Here is a 22003-nt window from a genome sequence, read left to right on the forward strand (position 1 = left end):
TTTATCATCTACTCGTTTTGATTTTCTTCTACTTTTTAAAATATATATGTATAAAAAACGCATTTCTGAAGGCACACACGTATCTAGACACTATAAATTAAATCTAATTATTTTAAATTTTCTTACAATATAACTATACTATATATACTATCATAGAATATTATATTCTTTGATAGTATTGTACCGTCATCGCGTTAAGTACATACTATCGTCCAATGGTGGTCCCAGTGGTAACAAAAATGATGCTGGGTAGATAAAAAAGGGGACTTGTGAGTTTCTATATATTTCACCACAAAAATGAATAAAAAATATTTGATATAATAAAGTTGAGCAAATAGTGTACAAATAGTGTGCAAATAAGAGCATTTATTTATTTTTTCTGCTGTTAAGGTTCCTTGCTAGCGTTTCTACGGTTATTCTGTTGCATGTTTTCTCTATTTCATTAGGGGTTGTCAAAAAATGTGGATATCGAAATATAATATGTATTTATGATTATTGATAATCGCAGACTAAAGGACGTCTATAATTAATTGTCTGATTAATTATCTGTTATCAACCTACGTCGATAAGTAGTTTACTTCATGTTACCGACATATGTCGATAAGTAGCGGACTTAGTAATGGATTCCGTCGATAACTGTAGTACCTGTGAATTTTTATTTTTTAAATGTCTCATGAAATATTTTTTTTCTATAAAATCGAATTCCGTAAATATACACGTATTATATCCTTATAAATCTTTGGTATCTTCACTTTTGGCAATCCTAAGTACAATAAATGAACAAAATAAACAATAATGCCTTTCAATTATTTAATTATGAAAATCCCACAAAAAACATTTAATATTCGCGCTCAAGGATAAATAAATTAGAAATTTTACTTTTTATATAAGTAATCCAAACAAATAATAACTTAAGCGTTCTTGATCTGTTTTAAAGACCAATATTAAAATAATTTAGGATATAACTAGATAAATAATTAGAGATAACGATAAGATGTTGTTAAAGGAAGGAAGAGGATTGATATCTAAAGGAAACAAGGATGAGAAACCGACAATGCAGTCTCAGAATGAGCATACTAATTATAAGAGAAGTTATCTTGGCTAGGAAGTCGAAATAATGTCTATATATAGTACGTCGATCTAATTCCTTTAAACACAATAAGGAATTTCGAAACATATTACATTAAAGAGAAAGAGATGAAGTTAGAGAAAGAGAGAAAGGAAGACAGGGAAGAAAGGGTTAACTGAAAGTGGTCTTCCCTAAACAAATGTGCTCCTTCTCTTTTTCTTTCTTTCTCTTTCTCTCTCTCTCTGTCTCTCGCTTTAAACGCAAATGTGAGATGAGTTCTAATACAAAATTAGCCAAGTTAAGAGCAAGTAAGGGAAGAATAGTTCATAGACGAGATATCAGACAGAGCTTCCGAAGTTGTTTCCTTCTATGAACATAGAGAACACAACGTAAACCTTGTGGGATAGGTTCGCACTTCTACGTTCTCAATATTGTACATCCGTTATGTGAACTTCAACTTCCAAAGTCACTTATCCTCTTCTCTCTCCTTCCTCCCTTCGTTCGCTCTTTCTCTCTCTCTCTATCTCTCTTTCTCTTTCTCTCATATACATTTCTCCAAATTTACATTTAGTAAGTAGAATCCCAGAGTTGGCTTTCAAGCTTATTCGTGTATCTCTGTTGACCCACGAAACAATACCAAATAATTTCTATCGTTCAAAAGATCTTACAAGAGAGCTGACCACTATCAAATTGTTTTCCATTTATTAAAAATATCTCAACAATGCTCTTTAGCATGATAATGTTCATCATTATGAATATTAGTTGCTATTTATCGAGTATTTTCACGCGTATTTAAAATTAGTGTAGAAACAATCTTACCATTAGTTATTCACAAATGTAATATGTTTAAATGTCCTATAAAAGTATAATATGGATTTTCCAAAAAATTCAATCGTTAATTATGAAACTGTTTATTTTTATGATATTCCTTCTTTTTCATTCCAATTGATTTATTTAATTGAAATTAATTTTTATCTCAAATCTATCTAAATTTTGTTTTTTTCTTTTTAAATATTTCTCGAACAAAATACAAATTACTTGTATTTTATTTATTGGAATGGAAAAATAAACTTTTAATTTTTATTAGTTTTTTTTTTTTTTCTGTTACTATATCGAAAAATATACATGTAGCGAATAAAATAGAATAAAAGATCCCGTTTTTTCATTGTACGATTGTAAAGCCATGTTATCTCGTCGATATTATTGCCAAAATTTTATTTATATCTCTCTGTTGTCCATTGTTTTCGTGTAAATTTGATTAAAACTCTGGCTCCACCAATATATATATACATACTATACATCGTGAATTTTATCACAGGCAAGCTTATCCTCCGTGCTGATGTTATATTGCCAGTGAACAAAAATTATAACCGAGAGCCAGGGGCCGATCGAATTTACAATTGACCGTCGAGTTGCGAAATATCTTGTGTACCTTACGATATCACGATAACTCTAAATTTAATCGAATTTCACGCTTAGTTTGCAATACTTCAGGCAATGTAATAACATCTCGCAAAGATATAGAAAAACAATATGATTTATTTAGATAGTCTCTGATGTTTTCCAATACTTTATGCCCTGAACATGAAACCGTTAAGCTTCATAATGCTACAAATAAAATATACGAATATTTCTTATCTTTTCAATTACATGTGCCTGTATCTAAATCTCTTCATCGGGTTTAGTTTGGTATTATGAATATTTTCATTTAGAACATGCATTTACATAAATCATATAATCTAATAATCGATACATGAGTTTTAAATTAAAAAAATATAGCTACTTGGATTTTTTTCCTTTTTTCTTATTACTTAGATTAGAGTTCATGAACTGATAAAAAAATTAAATTTTGTAAATTATTATTTTTCTTATTCTGTTTATTTTTATCATGGCAAGGAAATGATTTTTTATGATATAAAATGAATATATTTATATATAATTTTAAATCAGTTGAAAATTTGTAATTGTTACCGATACACGGTAAATGCAATAAACTTATTTAGTTTACGAACTGCTAGATGGCATTATATGAAGTTTCTCATACTAGAATTAAAGGATCCATATTTTAAGACACTGTACTTAGTGAGCAAACAGAACGATTGATATACCGTTTTTTTTTATTACCCAATTGGTTAAATATCCTTTAAGGATTTTTATAAGTTCTCGTTTCGATCACTACTAACAGTTGTCTATTTAACGTCATATAAAAACTTTACCTAAATTCACGAATGCACAAACCAAAAGTTACTACGTTTAACCTAATGAATATTCCATACGGCAGTATGATTTGAAAATTATTGCACAATTTTTGATAATATAATTATTCTGATTCTTTCTTATAAAAATGCAGCCGAAAATCCAGGTTTTATCTAGCATCGTAGAGGTAATATAACAAAACAAGCATATAAATAATATACATATAATTTTCTATGGTTAAAAAAATATTGAAAATTATGAATTAACAAATTAATTGTATAAAACATATTTAAGAATGATTGATTTGTAATACATTACTTCTTTTAGAGATTAAAAAATTTAACTACCCAAGCTACTGGTCGGTTATATGGAATAACACATAATGATACATTAACAATTATAACATTTAGTATTGATAATGATAGTAATGACGTTTTTAATATTCTATCATTTGAAAATTTTTTACCTACTAATGTTGATCCTTGTGGAATATTGTATATTGGAGAAATTGAACAAAACGTTCCTGACCCTGTAAAAGTAAGCAGAACATCATTTTTTAATATATGAAAACCAAATGAAATGGGTGGGTTGAAAAGTTGTAAATTTAATATTTGGTCAAACGAATTCTTTCTTTAAAAAGAAAAGTTCTTTTTTTTTTTTAATGAGGCTTAAAATTTTTCTACCCACCTTCGTAATTCTTTGTTGCACACAAGTATTGTTTTGAAATAATCATAATTTATATTTAAAGAACAAGATTATTCTGAAATATTCACCTGATATTACGAAAACAGAATGGTTTTTTTACAACAATGAAGAATTAGATCAATTATTTAATATCGAGATAATTAATGAAAATCAATTTGAAGAACAATTCGCATACATCAGAATACAATTAGGTATACCATTAATTGGTGAAAATAATCAAATATTAGATACATTGAAGAAGGTTAATGAACATGTAAGTCTTGCATAAAAGTATTAATTATTATCTAATATATATACATATTATTATTAGTCGTTGCTAATTATCATTTCAAATTAATTATACTATTATTGAAATAAGATTTCATCTGGAAAAGTAGCATTTTACTTTCCATCCAAGAAAATCTACCTTTTTAATAATAATAAAGATGATGATGTAGAAAATGCGAAACTCAAAGAACTTCTTCATTCGAAAACGAATGGTGGATCCATACATAGCATAGTTAGTACAAAGTATATTTAAAATCTTATTATATTTTTAATCTATTTAATTTTCTATTAAATGATACTTTTCATTGCTAGAACGCAATAAATGCAAATGCATTAATACAAATATCTAAACAAGAATCTTATACTGTATGCGAACATGCTCCAGTATTACATCAAACAAAATGTAAGTAACGCTTTGTCATAAAAATCTATAATATCGATAATATTTTATATCAATTTACAATAAGTCTAATATATTCTTTATATATTACAGATGCATTTGATAGTATAGAATATACGTTTAATATTGACAGACTAATTTTAATCGATCGTCGTGCATTTTCTATAGAATTACATAAAGCGTTAATCAAATCTATATGTCAATATATAAATGTTATAATAATGTTGTGGAAATCTAATCCTTCTATCTGCGAGAATTATGAAATCCCATTGGAATGGTTTAATTTTAAACCACGAAAGCTTGGACATGTATTAACAGTGCCTTATATAAATGGATGGAATGACGATAAAATGAGTAAGATAATTTATAGAAAAATACAGACTGTCCTGTAATTAATGATATAAGTGAGCAATGAATGATTCTATGATTCTGCAAAATGTAAAATACAATGTTTTCATATAAGGCTTTGTTTTAGAGAAAAATAAGTTTAAAACTTTGACGAGTACTCGCTTATACTATCAGTTACAGAACACTCTATATATATAAAAATGTAACCTAAGAAAAAAATATATAATACAAATCTTTCTTAGTTCCATGCATAAAACAATTGCACACAACATTAGCATTAGATTTAACAAGACCTTACTTCCGGCGTACAAACAGTATACAGTTTTCTAACGATTTACAAAACAATCATTTGATTATAAATCCTCACGAGTCAGTTCCAAGCATTAAGGGTATGTCTCTAACTTTGTCTTTATAATTAAAATGATTATTGTATAAAAAAAATAGGATATTGTATTAAATATTAATCTTTTTCATTAAGATGGTAAAACAAGTATTGTATATGGATTATATTCGTACCATCATTATATGCAAAATGATTTTGATGATAATGGGTGGGGATGTGCTTATAGATCTCTTCAAACTATTATATCTTGGTATAGGTAAGATATTAAATAATTTTCTATAAAACTTAAATTATGATTTAATCTATTAACATATTAACGTTATAGATTACAAGGATATACCAATATTCCAATACCGTCTCATAAGGAAATACAAAAGTGTCTAGTTGATATAGGTGACAAATCATCTAACTTCATTGATAGTAAAGAATGGATTGGCTCAACCGAAGTAGGTTTCGTTTTAGAAACTCTTCTTAAAGTTAATATCAGTATATTATGTGCTACAAACGGAGAGGAAATATCGAATTTTGCTTCAGCTATTGCGCATCATTTCGATACACAAGGAACACCAATTATGATTGGTAAGATTAGTAACAAAAGTAATCAATTTAATTATTTGAATTAAATTAAAATTTATATTTTTGTGTTTTGTTTTTTATTTTCTCATAGGCGGTGGAGTATTAGCTCACACAATTTTAGGAATTAATTATAATGAATCTACCGGAGAAGTTAAATTTTTAATTTTAGATCCACATTATACCGGTCCTGACAAGTTAAGCACTATAATAAACAAAGGATGGTGTGGATGGAAAAGTAAAGATTTTTGGAGAAGAGATTCGTTCTATAACATGTGCCTTCCACAAAGACCTATATGTATATAATTTAAAAATAATCTAATATATTAAATAAAATATATATAAATATATCAATGAATTTAATTGTATTATTTAAAAGATGTTCACTGTATGTTTAATCTATATTTATTATAATTTAAACATTGTAATATAAGACAAAATTTTATATCATATTTAAATTCTATTCTTTTAACTTTAAAAACATATTACATTTTTATGCTGAATGCTAATTCATGTCATATTGTGTTAAAATAAATACGTAAATTTATAGGATAATATTACACGACTTTATGAATCAATGTTAATAAATTTTATATATATTCTATTTTACTTTCATCAATTCACACAATATACATTAAATAATTTCATTATTAAATTGTATATATGAATGTGTATAAATATACACCAAATAAAATACATTCTATATTCCACCAGATTTCTGTAACAACTGGGCAAACCGGGAGGTAATAAGTAATGAAACATCAATAAATCTGTCGACACAATTATTTAAACATGTTTCTGTCCGACTGTCCAATTTATTTCCTGGTTTATCAACGCATTTATCCCAACATAACTCATTAAACTCATGAATCTAAAATAAATGCCATTAAAGGTTAGTACAAGCTTATATATATGTAAGATCTTTTTTAAATTAAAAAAGAAAAAAAAGCATGCACATTACTAATTACATAAAATATTAACTGTAAATCTACTATGACGGGTCAAATGAACCTTTTTAAACTTTCTGGCAGAATTTCTTACAGGTTATAGTGTTATTTTATGAATCAAAAATTCTTATTGTACAAATGGTATATTTTTTGTTATAAAAACTCGCTATGTTTAGTATTAATAATATAAAAAAGATAAATATAATAGGCATTTATATTGTCATTTAAATTCAATACTAAATAAAACAATAGCGAAAGTATAAAGCAATTAATATTCTAACTACCTGAGCATTAAATCGTGCCGTCTCTTCTTGAATGGTTAAAAATTCCTGTAATTCAGTATCAGTATTTTTTGGTTTGACATCATCGTCAAGAGAAGTACTGTCAAGAGGACTATCTAGTAAATTTGACATGACTTAACAATTATTGTACGAATCCTTTTCAATAATAATTTGTAATATTTATTTCAACCTCACACATGTGCTAACCAACCAACTTCGGGTCATATAATGCTTCGATATCTCGATAAATCTCGATGAGAGAAAAATTAAGGCGAAAAATGTTCTGTCTTCTAATTGGCTATATTGAGAAATATTGTGTACTTCATACAAAGATTTAATTATTACATTATACGAAATATCAAAAATGTATTATTTTTAATATTTTATATCTTAATTTTTTAAATCAAACAATCTAACACGCGCTACATTATTTGAGAGCATATATATCACTATAGGAAGTACACAAGTGTACATACTTTTAAAATACGTACGAATAAATTATATGTAGTACAAAAACTATTTTTAAATTCTTACTGAACCAATTGTTCAAGCTTGATTTTCTCAAAAACGAAGCTACGAATAAAAACATTTTATTTTAATTTTTACACAATCTTATGTCAACTTATATATACCTCATGTCCCAGCTAACTCAACCACCTTGAATATCTCGCTTATTTTTAATGATAGAAACAAATACTATTGACAAAAATCAAAATTCTTAAGCGCTTTGAACAAAAAAATATGTAATGAACTAAGATCAAATGAACGCAGAGGCCTTAGTACTTTTTTTAACGTCATCATAAATTAGAATCATGTTATTTTTTTTTGCTCCACTCAAGAATTCTATATTTCCACAAAAAAATGAAGCTCTCAAGAAACTTATATTTACTAATATTAAATAAGATTCAATTCGTCGCTTATAACGTGTTCAATTATTTTGGGATTTTCCTCAAGATCACACCAAGGTCATTGAGATCTTCACTTCTATTACTACGCCATGATAATAATAATATTTACTCTCGTTTAAAAAAGATCGACAATCTGAAATCTCAAAAAGTATGGCTTTGAAAAATGTTTGCATGTTATTTGCCTTCTAACAACAAACAATTCTTACCAATAACACTTTTCTATCAATTAAAATAAATAGGATTTCCAAGTGGTGAATTTGTTGGGACACCCGGTATGTACATGTTATTTGGCCGGATCTTGCATATAATAACACGCTATTTATATACATTATTTATTTTGAAAATTGAGGTACACTGGCATAAAATCATTGAATATTATAACTATAACAAATTACATTATATCTTAGCTGACCAGAAAAATTCAATATGCATATAGAAGTAAACCAATAAGGATCTGAACAGATGTAGAGTATTTTAATTTCTTTGAGCTAAACTGCTATTTGCGGGTGCAACAGACATTTCTCCTCCTTGCGTATTATCACGCTGTGGACTCTGTATGAACGAATTTTTCATTAACTATGTAGATAACAAAAATAATATTATACTTAAGAAATAAACACGAGGAAGAGGATTATTATTACCTTTACATGAATTTGTTTCTTTAACATAGCAGCTCTCAAAATTAACATGCGTGTACGTCTCTGATATTCTTTACCAAAATAAACTGATTTTTCAAATGTTGTACTCCGTTGATCTACATCCTTGGCATATAAAATCTAAAATAATTATAATTAGATAAAAACGATGATGTTTCTTTCATTAAGTATAATTACCTTGTTATGAGAATCAATACGAGCTTGAATTTGCCCATCGAGAATAAGTTGCATCAATTCATCTTCTAATTCGGGAACCGTTCTATTAAATGCAGTTGCCATTCGTCTCATATCAGCGCTCAGATACGGACTAAAGTACTGGATCAGTGCTCTATTACGAATTTGTGTGTATAAAACATTTACATGTGGTGCTATATAAATATCTAGAAGTATATTATCTTTTATCTCATCAAGTAGTTTTAAGCAAGACGCATATTTTGATTCATAAAATTTAAAAATTATATCTCTTAGCTGCGGTTCAAGTTCAAGAAATAATTTGAACGAACTACTGAATATAACTTGTTTTTGTAACTCATGTCTATCAAAAGTAGCCAATGCACAAAGGCCCCCATAAAGTGCTACATTTCCAGGTGAAAGTAAATCAGGACAGTCGCAATGATCTAATGACGCCTGAAGAAAATGTTTAGCAGCCATTTTATATTGTCTTGTAGCTAATTCAGCTAATCCAGCAGCAACCTTTAATTTAGTTATTATAGTCTGACTACTGTCTTTGCTATGAATATCTGGAAAATCTGGGGTACTTTCGGCCTTGGTTACATAGCTAAGTACATGTGACCAATTTTGTAAATAAACCGAAACCTTAATTACATTGAAGCACATATTAACAACGTGTTTGCCACTGGTACAATAATCTCGTGCTCTGGAATAACATTTTAAAGCATTGACAAGATCGCCACAATCCAAGTAATGATCTCCTAAATCATCATGACCTCTTCTTATGCTTTCTTTAATCGAATTACTTTTGTAATTTTTGAGATCTGTATCAAATTTCTCTAATTTTAAAGCAGCCTTTTTAGTACGAGATTCTAGCCACATTTGATCTACTGTTAACATATCTTGAGAAGTCGATTGGGCAGCAATATCGGGTAATCCAGGTGTACCAGTACACTGAAGAAGCTTTTTATGTAAATTTGTATAAAGATTAACATTATAGGTAGTCATCACATAAGAAATTGCCATCTTTAATGCTTCTACTTTTAATACAGGACAATGATCTGCTATGTAGACGAGCCTATATAATCTAGCAAGGCCGGTATAGCTGTTGGCATAAACTTCCAAATCCTGAAAATAAGTATATAACTCATGTCAATGCGACATATATATCAATATTGAATAATTTTATTAATCTATACAACAAAATTTCTTATATCAATGACGACTATTTTTATAACGAAAATATAATAATAAAATTTCGAAATTAATTTTTAAGGTTATCTTTATTGTTAGCACATACCAATGTTGGATTTTCAACGATAAAGGGTTCTTCTTCGGCATTATCATTATCTTCTGCCGGAACATCAACTTGCATAGGCTCTACCATGTTTTGTTGTATAGTAAACATATCATATGTATTAATTTAAATTCAAGAACATCAACATTATACTAATCCACGTAGGTCCGGAAAAATTCTATATGATGTTTCGTAAATAAGTCTTTATGTGAATAGAAAGAATCTGTCCACCCTTCCAATATCTATTGTCTTATCTATCTAGATTTTCGAAGATTCACATTTATTAACTGTAGCTGTACAATAACTATGGATCTAGAGAAAAATCGTATATTATATATATAATATACGAAAGAAAATCAAGAATGTAATACATACGGTGAAGGAATGTTAGTAGTTTTTATATATCTCGTTAATTCTGTCAAATAGAACTTATTCTTTTTCAAATACAAAAACAATGGTGCAATAAAATAAATAATATTATTTGCATCCACGCGGAATGAATAATATAAAATGATTATATATAATTATATGATTTAAAATGAAAATAATAGCGTATTGTACACTAATGCAAGGACGATTAGTTGCGCTATCTACAGTTACAAAAGCTTACTGCACGATACCATATTTCAAATCTATTGTATATATTTACATAGCATTATATTGCTCAAATATCAAGGTTAAAATATGAAAAAAATTATTAAATTGATTATTATATTTTTTCTTCATTTGATTTGATTAAGTTTTATATACTAATTTATCAATTTATATATGTAATTTAAGTATCCTGATCGCATAATTGTATAATATATTATAATATATTCTTTAAAAAGGACAAGATAATTTATATCTTGTATAATAATGTTACCATTAAGTAATTAATAAAATAGTATTTAAAATATCACTATTTGCAGTCCTAGGAGATAACGCATGCACACACTCATTGGCTCATACACGTAATTTGAATGAATGAAAATATTTATAAAAAAGATAATACAGAGTTTATTCTTGTTGATTTATAAAATAACATTAATTTGACAAAACATCTAATTGTAAAATGCAAAGGACGTTTAAAAGATCTTAAATGTACGATGATATTCGATATTAAAATAATATTCCTTAGTTGTGTTCCTGTACATCTTGTTAAATACAGAAACAAAATATTTACAAATAAAAATTTATTATTTAAAACGTATATTATTACACTGTAGAGAAAATTGTCCTGAAAATGTTCACATATACAAAGACTTCTGCTTCATAAAAACTTGTCTGCTTACATAATGGTATACAACATTGTGTTTTTGCAATACGTTATTAAAACGTACACTTAAAAAAAGTAAAAAGCTTTTTGATATATTATCAAATAGTAATCAAACAGTTGCACGTTCAATGTTCTAACATATTCAATATGTATGTAAATTAATAAATGTTTAAAACACATATTAAATAAAAAATCAAATTTCTATCTTGCAACACACGTTAAAGTTTAATAGTTAAAGTTTATTATTTAAAGTTTATTTGTTAAAGTTTATTAGTTAATGTTTAGTAACGTAAATAATAATAAAAAATATGCCAGAAATATTAGAAAAGTAATATAATGTATGAACCCTCTTAGAGAACACTATAATAAGAAGCATATGACTAAGATGATCACATGTGAAAAGAAAGCACTAACATCTCTTATGAAAGATATACACTGGAACGATAAATTTTCTTTTAGTCCGTTTGTAAACTTTTCTGTTGCGTATTAATAAATTCTCAACCTCAACACGTTCCTCCTGTTTGCTGTTGATAAACTTCTATTGTATCTCCTTCTTCCATTTCAAGACTCGTCGGTGTGTCCAATTCATTTATGGGTTGTCCATCGAATCTAAATCTTACAGCTGCTATTGCTAAGCCCTATTAGGTAATAAAAATATCATTTTATCGTAAAAATATATACATAATAAGGAAGAACAATTAATTATAACTAGAAAAATTGTTGACTTACTACTCGATCACAGTAAGCATTCATTAATTTTCGAAGAGGTGTGTGCTTTTTAATTTTAAACTGTACTACTGCATTATCCTGGCCTAAAACTTTTAAATTTATATGCTCTGATTCAGTTTTTGTCTCCTATAAAAGAAAAAGCGGTTGTTCATCAAACTACTTAACCTTATACCACTGTAAACAGTGATATTTTTGAAGGTTATAAAGCGTTACCTTCTTTTCGTCCGACATGATTACGGTTTTAAAAACAGCGCTAATAATTTTTTCGAAAGATACTATAATTCTTAGAAAACACTTAATAGATAAACTATTAGATTTATCTGGTATATATCTGATATATTATGAATTTGATAAATATCCCGCTTCTAGCTTTATAGCAATACTCACGACATTTCGATTATACACGAAATGTATATATCACAGTTGGCAATACCTTTTTTTGTTAATGCACTTATAGTTACAAGAACCAATGAGACATCTGGATGACAATTGTGTACTTACAATGTATATCAAATAATTTCAAGAATTAAAATTTCATATTTCTATCAAATTTAATAGTCAAAATTAATAAAAATATTTTTGCAATTTTTTTTTATATATTTTCAGTACAAATACTTATATATATTTACCATTAATATCAATTTAAAATAACTAATATACTTAGGGCAGTATTGATGAAACATTAAAACACCGGAAACCACATTGACAGGAAATGGACAAACTGACCAATCACTGCAACAACCCACCAATAGACATGTCCAGCAAAGTACATGCGTCGCGGACTGACCAATCAAGCCATGGTGAAGTGACCAATGAAGGCACAAAAGGGATAGAACGAAGTTGCTTATAAAAAGGAGAAAATTTGGCATCGTTTGTTTAGTACGCGAAGAAAGCATATGTTGATGAATAATTATTGTAAATTTAAAACAATATTATCATTGTATATAGTGGAAATAGTAGAAAGCCATTAAACGTAACTAATTTTATGTGTAAATTTAAGAACTCAAGCAATCTATACTTACATTTCATGTTACGTATCATGAAAAGGGACTTTTAAAGTACATATGCAGGTATATACATATTATATGTTTTTCATATAACAAAGTTTTTATTTTACAATATGAAAATATAATATAATCAATATAATTCTTTTTGTTCAAAGCAGTTTTTAAATTAACTTCTTATCGTAGATCTTTAATTATTTTTTCTAAATAAAAAAAATAAAAAACAAGAGTCGTCATAAAATCGTACAGTCACAACATTCATGCGTATAATAAAGACAATTAATGAGACATTTATCGCATTTATTATCTTTCGACGACTGGCTTCCAGAATCGATATCGAATTCGACTTTCTTGTAACTCCTTTGGTTTTCCCAATGTAAATTTTGAAAAGTTGTACTTGCATTTAATGGCGCAGTATCAATTACATCATAACCTATGTTTTGATTTTGTTGCATTGGTGTAGATGAAAGAGTCGGTAACGAAGAGGACGGCATTAGCGACGTAGTAGCCATCTTTGTTTCATATTGAACTGCACTGGGTTTCTCGTGTTCGGCCCTCTTGATCTCGGCCATTTGCGTCGAATTGTTTGGCGATGATACTCTGATGATATAAATCCAAAATTTATCTTTTTTCGTGTATTTTTTCCCTTCCTCTTTCTATCTTATTCTCTTTCTCGTACAATAAAATATAAATGAAAAGAAGCTTATAAAAAAAAGTCCGAATGAACTTACTTGTAGCTGCCGCGTTCAGGAAATATTCGCTTGAGAGACATCTTTGATGTAAGAAAATTGCGGGAAATTTAAATTCTTTTACAGATTCTTTTATTTCAAAAGATTGAATGACTAAGGTAGATTAAACGTCGCTCGAATGACACACACAAATCTTTTCCTTAGAATTCGGAGATACTATCTTTATCTGAAGAACGATACAGATCTAATTAACGATATCTTGATTTATACGATAACATTACGACAAAAGAAAAACGAATTTGCAAAAAACCCAAGCGGCTTCCAGCCAGCGTCTTACCTGTTGGTTTCTTTTTGTTTTTTTTCGATAGAAAAAACATTAAAGTATTTACTTATCTATGCTCTCTCATACTTTGAACGAGCATAATATATGGATTGTTGAATATTTCTATTCTTTGCTACAAAAAAATAATTACATTTATAAGATTTTCTATTTGTATATACCCAAATAAATGAAAGTAATGGATATTAATGAAATTTATTAATATTTAATAATTAAAATTATATTATATATAATATATCTATCCAATTTGAATAATTGTAACAAACGATAAACGTAAATAATGAAACTTACTATTTTCCTTTTACGAAATTTTCCTTTTACTACTAAATACGTTCATAAATGAACATCAAGCACTATGGTAAAACGTTAAGGCGTTGCTTATTTGTGTGTATGTGTATCTCTTTACGGTAACACAAATATATTTTATATTTATTGAAAAACAACGTACACACACATATAAAGATCGTAATTTTAAAGTGCAATCACAAAAACGCCATACGATCATCGTTTGTGCGTGTGCGTCTTAAACAATTATGTATTCATTCATTTATACGCATGTCTCTTTTTTTTCCTTTTCATCTTAATGATTGGCAAAATTTACAGAACGTGAGATTACGTGATTAACATTATTATGATACGGTAAAGTTGATGATGCTAGTGGATTGACCGATTTAGTACACATCACAAATATAATTCGAAATTCCATTGGGTAAATAAATGTTTAACGTGTTGTAATAAGTTCATTACACAGAGCACCTTGCGAATAATCTTATTTTTTCCTTTTTCTTTCTTTTTTCTCTTTTTTTTTTTTTTTTTAATGTACATATTCTTATCTATCGGAATTGAGGCTTGCATAGGCCGTTAGATAGCGGTAAGATAAAATTCTTATCTTTTAAACATTCGTCTATAAGTAGATTTAACAGACGTATCGGTGTTTTTGCGAGTAAATGCTTCGGAGATCAGTCAAGCTAGATTTATGCTTCTTATCTATCAAAGGTCGCTAACTTCGAAATGATAATTCTTTTTATTTCCCAAAACTCGGTCAATTTTGTTCAAAAACAATGTTATTGATGTGGTAATCCAAGGCTTTAGTTCTTGTATAAAATATTAAATCACATTGTGAAACAACGTATAATCGTAAAAAAATTGTCAACGTAGAAACGTCGAATCATCTCGATTTATGGCAAATGAATTAGTATAATCAAATTCGTTTTGCTTTCATCATCTCTCCACAGTCATCTCTTTCTTAAAATGATTATAATTATCTTGAAAATTCTAATTCATCTATTCTCATACAGGACAGATTTAGTTAAAGGCTCATTGTACAGTATCAGATAATATCGCTAATATCTCGGTTATATATTATACTTTTGTAATCTTTCAGGAACTATCGATGCAATAAGTACGTGTACATATTTACTGATTTACTTACGTGCTCAATTAGGCGTATTGAATGATCTATTTCTTTTTAAAAACAAAAGTAAAAATAAATAATAATACAAATTTATGATTGACCGGAAAATAATACATTTAAGATTATTTTTGCAGTGCACAAACAATCAATTTTCGTGATGCAATTCGCTGAACAGTGAGCCCATAACTTTCACCTTCCCTGTATAAATATATTTATATATATATTTTTTTTTTTTCATATATTATATACACATGTATTATAATAAATGGCATATAATATAATTAATCTCAATTCTCCATGGCCAAGTCAATTGGACTTCTAATAACTTTCTAATTTATATATATGCATGTGCGTATATATTATATATATATATCCACATTTTATATATATTAGTTTTCTTATGTGATACTACTTTGAATATTCGTATAAACCCTGCTAAAATGGAGCCGTGCAAAATGAGACGGCGTTCCCTTAGTGGCCGTCCAAAGGAAGACATTATGATTCCGCGCATTTTCGAATTATTTATTTGATTTTTATTTTATCTACCTTTTTATATTTTTATTCTCATAGTTCCTTCGTATTATTCTTCTCTTCCTCGTTTACTTTTGTATCTTATTCAATTAAATAAATTAATTAGATAAATAAATAAAAAAAAAAAATAAATGAAAACAAATCGGTCATAGTTTCTTCTCCTCAACACGGCCACCATATATTTATTCGTTTATTTATTTATTATTTTTTCTTTTCGTGCCCATTTTCTTCTTAAATTTGTATATAATCTCGAATAAAAATTCTCACCTTTTTCGAGAGTTAAACGGCCGTAAATTTTCTCATAGAGAAAATGTGTCATCTATGTATGTTGCATGTACGTATTAAATACTTATGTATTTATGCACAACGAATTAAGTTGTGAACAAATAAATAATATCTGTGCGTTAAAATATTGACTGACGTGTGCTCGTAAATGTTACGGGAATAATGTATTATACAGTATATATATATATATTCTTTTTCTTTATAAGAAATAAAAAGATGAGTGCAATAAAAGATTTTATAATCGCTGAGAATCATGTGGCTATTAGTCACATATTTTTTTTTAAAATTTCAACAACTTCTCGATCTCTCATTATCTTTATCTCGTACATACGTAACAAAAAAAATGACGATACTATTGCCTTTCTTCCTAATTTTTCTTGTTCTTTTTACACAATATCATATATAAACAAGATTTTACATCTACGAAAACAAAGGTAAATCATTCAAATTGAAAAATTTATCATAATGATTTCTTGTCTTTTTAATTTCCCTTTTACGGATTTGAGTTACTTCTCTACTAACAAATTCTCATACTTATTCAATACTACCTAAGAGGTCGCATTTTTTTACTGCTTCTTTCTGGAATCAATAGCACACGGTTTTTCCGAACAAGTCACCCATCCATTTTACTAACCATACCCACGTTGCTATACTTTAATGATCTGCCGGAAACTAGTAATCCAACGTGACTTTTCCGTTAACTTATACTAATTTCGTAATTTTTCACTTTATGTAGTTTCGAATTGTTTTAAAATTCTAATTTTGCCATTTTCTTTCAATTTTATAGAAAATGACGTTAACAATTTGTCATATTTTCATTATCATATATAATCATTGAAATTCATTCTAATTTTATCTTCTTTTTTCAATTCTACACACACAGAAGATTACTTTATAACAATTTATTATATAAATTATAATCGCGCAAATGTGTCGTTAACATTGTTTGTACGATTTACATTAACGCCTTCATCATTGTTAAATAAAAGATGTCTATTTTTTTTTTTATGTTTTACTATGTGCGCGTGCGTGCATGTGTATATTATTTTTTTTATCGTTCTTCTTTTATCTTTCTTTCTCATCTAATCTTTTTTTTACTTTCGACGAGAGTTTGAAAGTTTCATATGAATTTTTAAAGAAACAAATAATAGTTACGAGCTTTCTGTTTCTCTCTCTCTCTCTTTCTTTTTGTTTGCAATATCTCTTAATGTGCAGTAACAGTAAATTCTGATCAATGAATTATTATTGCTATATAATAGAAAAATTCTAATAACAAAAACAAACATATACATATGTATTTTAAACATGAATTCATAGAAATTATATAACAGTGATATATTATTATCCATGACTAGCGACAGTGAACATAATATTTGTAAAAAATAATTTAGCAATTAACTTGTTCTCCCTCTATCTCTCTCTCTCTCTCTCTCTCTCTCTTCCGTTCTTTTTTTACATACGTATATTACATATATGTATGTATATAAATAACTTGTGCATCAGCGATAAATGTCTGAATAATATTTTCAACGATAACAACAAAAAATGTGTCGTTAACTCTATCGATATTTTTTCTTTTTTTTTTTCTTTTTCTTTTTTTTTTTTTTTTCAATTAACTAATACAAAAAATTATTTTTGCACAAGTTAATGTTCAAACAATTAATTGATTTTCTATTAATTATGATAAAAATAATAATAATAATAGTAACAGTATTCACATAATTATTAATTATTAATGAGAATAAAAAAAAAACGATACAAGTTTTATCGCCATAGTCGTCCTTGAACGACATAACGGAATCGTCCGTACCGTAAAAACGTTTAATATCACTCGTATAGTTTATTTATAAAGTACTATCGAGGAAAGATTGACGGCTAATTTTTCTTTAACCGTCAGAAAATAATAATCAAACTAAGGCGCAACTTATCGAGAGAAAAGAAAAATAAGTAGAGAAAGGAAGAGGTATATATAAGGGAAATTGAAGATTTTTCTTTCTCTCTCTCTCTCTCTTTCTCTTTCTCTACGTATATATATGCAAATATCTTTGATATCAATTGACATTAAATATGATTATTTTATGACGATTTCAACAAATTTTTGTTTACGTTTATTATCTTTCTTTCTTCCTTTTTCTTTCTTTATCTTTATCTTTATTTCTCTCTCTCTCTCTCTCTCTTTTTCTCTCTTTCTTTTTCGAGATTGTATCTATAATTATACGGACAGAAAATAATAGGAATAACATTTTGGCGCGCAATATCTAAAGTTAGAGTAAATACGATGTTATTAAAAAAGACAACGAAAACAATGAAAAGATAGAGTTTTGTTGTTGCGAGTGAAAGTAATAGTAAATTTCTTTTATCTTGAAAACATCGTATTTAACTAAAAAAAAAAACAAAAAAAACAAGTAAGTATTATGATAACTAAACATTCAGATTAGTTATCTCATGTGATGACTAGATAAAAACAAGAAGATTAAAATCGACCGATTAATGCTTCCCATAGCATTTTTTTAAAGTCGAGATACGGTTGATGAAAAATTTCGATTCATTTTCACAACCCTTCTTTTTTCTTCTTCTTCTTCTTTCTCGATCGACAACATTCAAAAATACAATCCAATTAAGGACGAGTCGGATGTGTCGAATAAAATCATAATCTCGATGAATTAATCATCTTTAAATTTGTCTTATTCGTTCGACATCAATTGAACGCTATCATCAGCTGATCTGTGAAGTCGACGTACCTCCGAAAAGCTTCTTATCGGAGTTGGGTGTAACAGTGAGAAGGTATGCGAGTGCCGATCTGAAAACAAATGAAAAGTAAACAAGAACAAATTAATTATAAATTAATATTATTATTTTCTATTTACAATATTCGCGCGAAAACTAAATATTTTTGTATGTATAAAAATTATACAGGGTAGTAGGAAAAAGAAATATGATATTTTGAGGACTTATAGTGTTCGCCGAAACGAATAAAAGACGTTTAATTTAGACGGGTTCTAAAATATATCTTTTCAGTTTAAAATTAAATTTTACATAGTTAATTGCTTGGACGGTAAAATTTTAATAGTTTTGGAATAAAATCAACTTTTATTATTATTTATCGAACTGGATAAATATTTACTAAGAATTTGCAATGTTTAAATCTACGAAGTAATTTGTGTTAATGTTGGTAATATATATATATATATATATAGTTAGACATGATAAATAAATGTATTATAAATTATTATTATTATTATTATTTTGTACATCATAAGACAATAACAATCTACGATAAAAAATGAATCTCTTGACAAAATGAATGTCCGATAAAGGAATACGCTTATATCAGATACGAGTCTGAAATTGATAGAAAAAAAAAAAAAAGTAAGCGTGGCATATTTTTTTTTCGCAAATAGTAACTCGTTCGAAAAAGAATAAGACCGATCGAAGAAGCAGAGTTGAGAGGTGGTGGGAAGTCAATCAGGATTAAAATGGGAAGGATATGACCCCAAAAGACGGCGTAGAGAAAATATATTTACTTAAAATGCATTAATATCGACGTATATCGACTAATCGTTTATACGGTTTTAAAAATAAAAATACAGTGAAAAGAAACAGAAAGGGAAAGAGAGAGATGCAAATATATTTATAAGGCAGACAATTAAAAAAAGAGAGGAATACTTCCGTTTTATCTAAATAATGCATAACAGCTATACATCGAGAAGGTCACGGATATCATCTTTTTACGTCATTGTAATAAAATTTTGATGACATTTCACAAAAACTCGCCCCCGTTTTAATCTGTTTTTAGATAATCCGCATTTAAACGAGATAATGATTCTAAAGATTGGCCGATAATATAAAATAGAAGAACTTTTCCTGCTTCGTATGAATAATAAATCTCTTTTTGGAATGATGAATCATATTGATATAATATCACTATATAGATACACACACACACACACGAAGAAAAACTTTGTCGTATTTTTTATTAGGGAATAGAACAACGAAAATAAAGAAGTGGACTTTAATAATAAATCGTTATCGACAAAATTTAACGAAGATTCGATCGAACATTATTCTACAACCTTAAAGTCCATTCTCTTTCTGCTTATATTTTTTTTTTTTTTTTTTTTTTTTTTTTTTTNGTTATCGACAAAATTTAACGAAGATTCGATCGAACATTATTCTACAACCTTAAAGTCCATTCTCTTTCTGCTTATATTTTTTTTTTTTTTTTTTTGTTATTTTTTTTTGTTTTAAAGCTCACCTCTTATATCCGTAGAAGGTTCACTCCTTGACAGTTCTTGCTCGTTTCTCCTATGAGTTCCACAATTTTGGTTATGTCGGGAAAAATCAAACGCCGTTGAATGTGGCCAGGAGGCCGGGGGTGGACTACGCACTAGGTGCTCGTGTACTTGGGCCAGGGTCAAAGGGTCCGTGTCGCATAACTCCTGAAAGTTATTTTAAAAGAGAGGATCGTGTTATAAATACTTTTATTTACAAAATAAAAAGTAATATGAACGCGTACAATAATCCTTTTTTCTTTATTTTTATTTTTATTTTAAACTTAATAACATAATAGTTGCTTTTTAATAATACGAAAAATTTGTTTATTTATTTGTTTGTTTGTTTTCCTAAGAAAATAAGAACGTTATATCGTAATCATATTTTAAATTCAGTATTTCAATAAAAACAGATCAGTCTAATTTCTCTAGAAATTTTAAGATCACATTTGTATTATACATCGATATTCTTTACAACAATGTCCTATCTGATACGAATAACTGCACCTTTTATACAAATTATTGCTCACTAAATGCACATTGTAAATATTAATTATTTCGCGAGTTATGGATAGTCAAAAAATTGCTAATTTTCAACCCTGACACGAATTATGATAGCACAGAAAACCTACGGCAGTAAGAAACTATTATATGCAATTAATTGCTCACTAAAAGCTCATTGTTAATCCATAATCAATATTATATGTGTTTTATATATATACATTTATAATTTAATCTTTACAAGTACTTACTTGAGACATAAGATTTGCATCGTCTGACTCTGATTCTCCGATCGATTCGACAAGACTCTCGCGACTGGCCAATACCTGAAGACAAGAAAAGATAAAGGTGAGAAGAAAAAAAAAACTAATAAAGGTGACTAAGATAAAAATAACAAACTATCACCCTCCTTTTGTTATTTTTTCTTAATAATTTGTATACTATTACTGTTAAAAGACATAGGGTAAGGGAAAACAGAAAAAAAAAAAAAGAAAAGAAAAGAAAAGTGACAAAGTTGAAAATAACAAACTACCTCCATTTTATATCCTTTTTTTAAAATATCGTTATAATGTTACTGTTAATTACTTGGCATTATTTGCATTCTAATACCTAAATAAAACAAAGTATAGAAGAATAAAAAAAAAAAGAAAAAAAGAGATAAAAAGAGTAATAAAATTAAAAATAAATCATCCCTTTTCAGACGCAGAGGATACTTTTATCTTTTTATTAGCATTGTCCTACTATTATTATTAATAATTGAACATTAATTATTGTACGTCTCATTATGCTTTACTTTGTTCTTTTCTTATTTACTTTTTAT

The 22003-nt window shown here is 27.7% G+C and overlaps 6 protein-coding genes and 1 long non-coding RNA gene across 10 annotated transcripts in view; 2 read left to right on the forward strand and 5 right to left on the reverse strand.

Annotated features, from left to right (window-relative positions):
- Window positions 1-3126: 3126 nt before the first annotated feature.
- LOC106791326 (ufm1-specific protease 2) lies at window positions 3127-6255 on the forward strand. Its single transcript, XM_014756885.1, has 10 exons — window positions 3127-3452; window positions 3593-3802; window positions 4014-4223; window positions 4329-4469; window positions 4550-4640; window positions 4731-4991; window positions 5228-5374; window positions 5464-5584; window positions 5654-5907; window positions 5996-6255. Exons 1-10 carry the CDS (start codon window positions 3414-3416, stop codon window positions 6205-6207), a joined length of 1686 nt encoding a protein of 561 aa, XP_014612371.1. The 5' UTR covers window positions 3127-3413; the 3' UTR covers window positions 6208-6255.
- A 93-nt stretch (window positions 6256-6348) lies between these two features.
- Window positions 6349-7371, reverse strand: LOC106791304 (mitochondrial import inner membrane translocase subunit Tim8). Its single transcript, XM_014756843.1, has 2 exons — window positions 7133-7371; window positions 6349-6772 (listed from the first exon to the last, which is right to left on the reverse strand). Exons 1-2 carry the CDS (start codon window positions 7259-7261, stop codon window positions 6602-6604), a joined length of 300 nt encoding a protein of 99 aa, XP_014612329.1. The 5' UTR covers window positions 7262-7371; the 3' UTR covers window positions 6349-6601.
- A 982-nt stretch (window positions 7372-8353) lies between these two features.
- LOC106791323 (COP9 signalosome complex subunit 1) lies at window positions 8354-10750 on the reverse strand. Of its 2 annotated transcripts, XM_014756881.1 has the most exons (5): window positions 10537-10750; window positions 10165-10419; window positions 8871-9992; window positions 8679-8813; window positions 8354-8589 (listed from the first exon to the last, which is right to left on the reverse strand). In XM_014756881.1, the coding sequence occupies exons 2-5, from the start codon at window positions 10270-10272 to the stop codon at window positions 8512-8514; spliced, it is 1443 nt and encodes a 480-aa protein (XP_014612367.1). In that variant the 5' UTR covers window positions 10273-10419; window positions 10537-10750; the 3' UTR covers window positions 8354-8511. The 2 variants fall into 2 exon arrangements, with proteins under 2 accessions (XP_014612367.1, XP_014612366.1); XM_014756880.1 differs by lacking the exon at window positions 10537-10750 and having other exon boundaries at window positions 10165-10473.
- Window positions 10751-11137: 387 nt separating this feature from the next.
- Window positions 11138-12564, reverse strand: LOC106791301 (small ubiquitin-related modifier 3). Its single transcript, XM_014756841.1, has 3 exons — window positions 12362-12564; window positions 12149-12274; window positions 11138-12057 (listed from the first exon to the last, which is right to left on the reverse strand). Exons 1-3 carry the CDS (start codon window positions 12377-12379, stop codon window positions 11923-11925), a joined length of 279 nt encoding a protein of 92 aa, XP_014612327.1. The 5' UTR covers window positions 12380-12564; the 3' UTR covers window positions 11138-11922.
- A 418-nt stretch (window positions 12565-12982) lies between these two features.
- On the forward strand, window positions 12983-13782 carry LOC106791319. Of its 3 annotated transcripts, XR_001382170.1 has the most exons (3): window positions 12990-13218; window positions 13339-13528; window positions 13616-13782. It is a non-coding gene; the product is annotated as an uncharacterized LOC106791319 (long non-coding RNA). The 3 variants fall into 3 exon arrangements; XR_001382168.1 differs by lacking the exon at window positions 13339-13528 and having other exon boundaries at window positions 12983-13218; XR_001382169.1 differs by lacking the exon at window positions 13339-13528 and having other exon boundaries at window positions 12990-13206.
- On the reverse strand, window positions 13360-14355 carry LOC106791318. Its single transcript, XM_014756876.1, has 2 exons — window positions 13884-14355; window positions 13360-13752 (listed from the first exon to the last, which is right to left on the reverse strand). Exons 1-2 carry the CDS (start codon window positions 13922-13924, stop codon window positions 13386-13388), a joined length of 408 nt encoding a protein of 135 aa, XP_014612362.1. The 5' UTR covers window positions 13925-14355; the 3' UTR covers window positions 13360-13385.
- Window positions 14356-18559: 4204 nt separating this feature from the next.
- Window positions 18560-22003, reverse strand: part of LOC106791317 — a gene marked incomplete in the record, with an annotated part of 8915 nt that continues 5471 nt past the window's right edge. The window contains 3 exon segments of the mRNA XM_014756874.1: window positions 18560-19211; window positions 20667-20850; window positions 21435-21516. Coding sequence (XP_014612360.1) covers window positions 19096-19211; window positions 20667-20850; window positions 21435-21516 — 382 coding nt within the window.

Source organism: Polistes canadensis, unplaced genomic scaffold, assembly GCF_001313835.1.
Source record: "Polistes canadensis isolate GaletaPanama2010 unplaced genomic scaffold, ASM131383v1 scaffold_295, whole genome shotgun sequence".
Classification (NCBI taxonomy): Eukaryota; Metazoa; Arthropoda; class Insecta; order Hymenoptera; family Vespidae; genus Polistes; species Polistes canadensis.

What these genes read in the sequence shown, in the direction of transcription:
- LOC106791326 (XM_014756885.1), top strand. Translation starts at nt 3,414, where the DNA reads ATGCAGCCGAAAATCCAGGTTTTATCTAGCATCGTAGAG. An exon ending in TGAAGAAGGTTAATGAACAT is followed by an intron (nt 4,224 to 4,328) that starts GTAAGTCTTGCA and finishes TATTGAAATAAG; the next exon opens with ATTTCATCTGGAAAAGTAGC. An exon ending in GTCAGTTCCAAGCATTAAGG is followed by an intron (nt 5,375 to 5,463) that starts GTATGTCTCTAA and finishes TTTTTCATTAAG; the next exon opens with ATGGTAAAACAAGTATTGTA.
- LOC106791304 (XM_014756843.1), bottom strand. Translation starts at nt 7,261, where the DNA reads ATGTCAAATTTACTAGATAGTCCTCTTGACAGTACTTCTCTTGACGAT. An exon ending in CGGCACGATTTAATGCTCAG is followed by an intron (nt 6,773 to 7,132) that starts GTAGTTAGAATA and finishes CATTTATTTTAG; the next exon opens with ATTCATGAGTTTAATGAGTT.
- LOC106791323 (XM_014756881.1), bottom strand. Translation starts at nt 10,272, where the DNA reads ATGTTTACTATACAACAAAACATGGTAGAGCCTATGCAAGTTGATGTT. An exon ending in TCGTTGAAAATCCAACATTG is followed by an intron (nt 9,993 to 10,164) that starts GTATGTGCTAAC and finishes ACTTATTTTCAG; the next exon opens with GATTTGGAAGTTTATGCCAA. An exon ending in GTATTGATTCTCATAACAAG is followed by an intron (nt 8,814 to 8,870) that starts GTAATTATACTT and finishes TAATTATTTTAG; the next exon opens with ATTTTATATGCCAAGGATGT.
- LOC106791301 (XM_014756841.1), bottom strand. An exon ending in ATGCTTACTGTGATCGAGTA is followed by an intron (nt 12,058 to 12,148) that starts GTAAGTCAACAA and finishes ATTACCTAATAG; the next exon opens with GGCTTAGCAATAGCAGCTGT.
- LOC106791318 (XM_014756876.1), bottom strand. Translation starts at nt 13,924, where the DNA reads ATGTCTCTCAAGCGAATATTTCCTGAACGCGGCAGCTACAA. An exon ending in CCTGAACGCGGCAGCTACAA is followed by an intron (nt 13,753 to 13,883) that starts GTAAGTTCATTC and finishes TTATATCATCAG; the next exon opens with AGTATCATCGCCAAACAATT.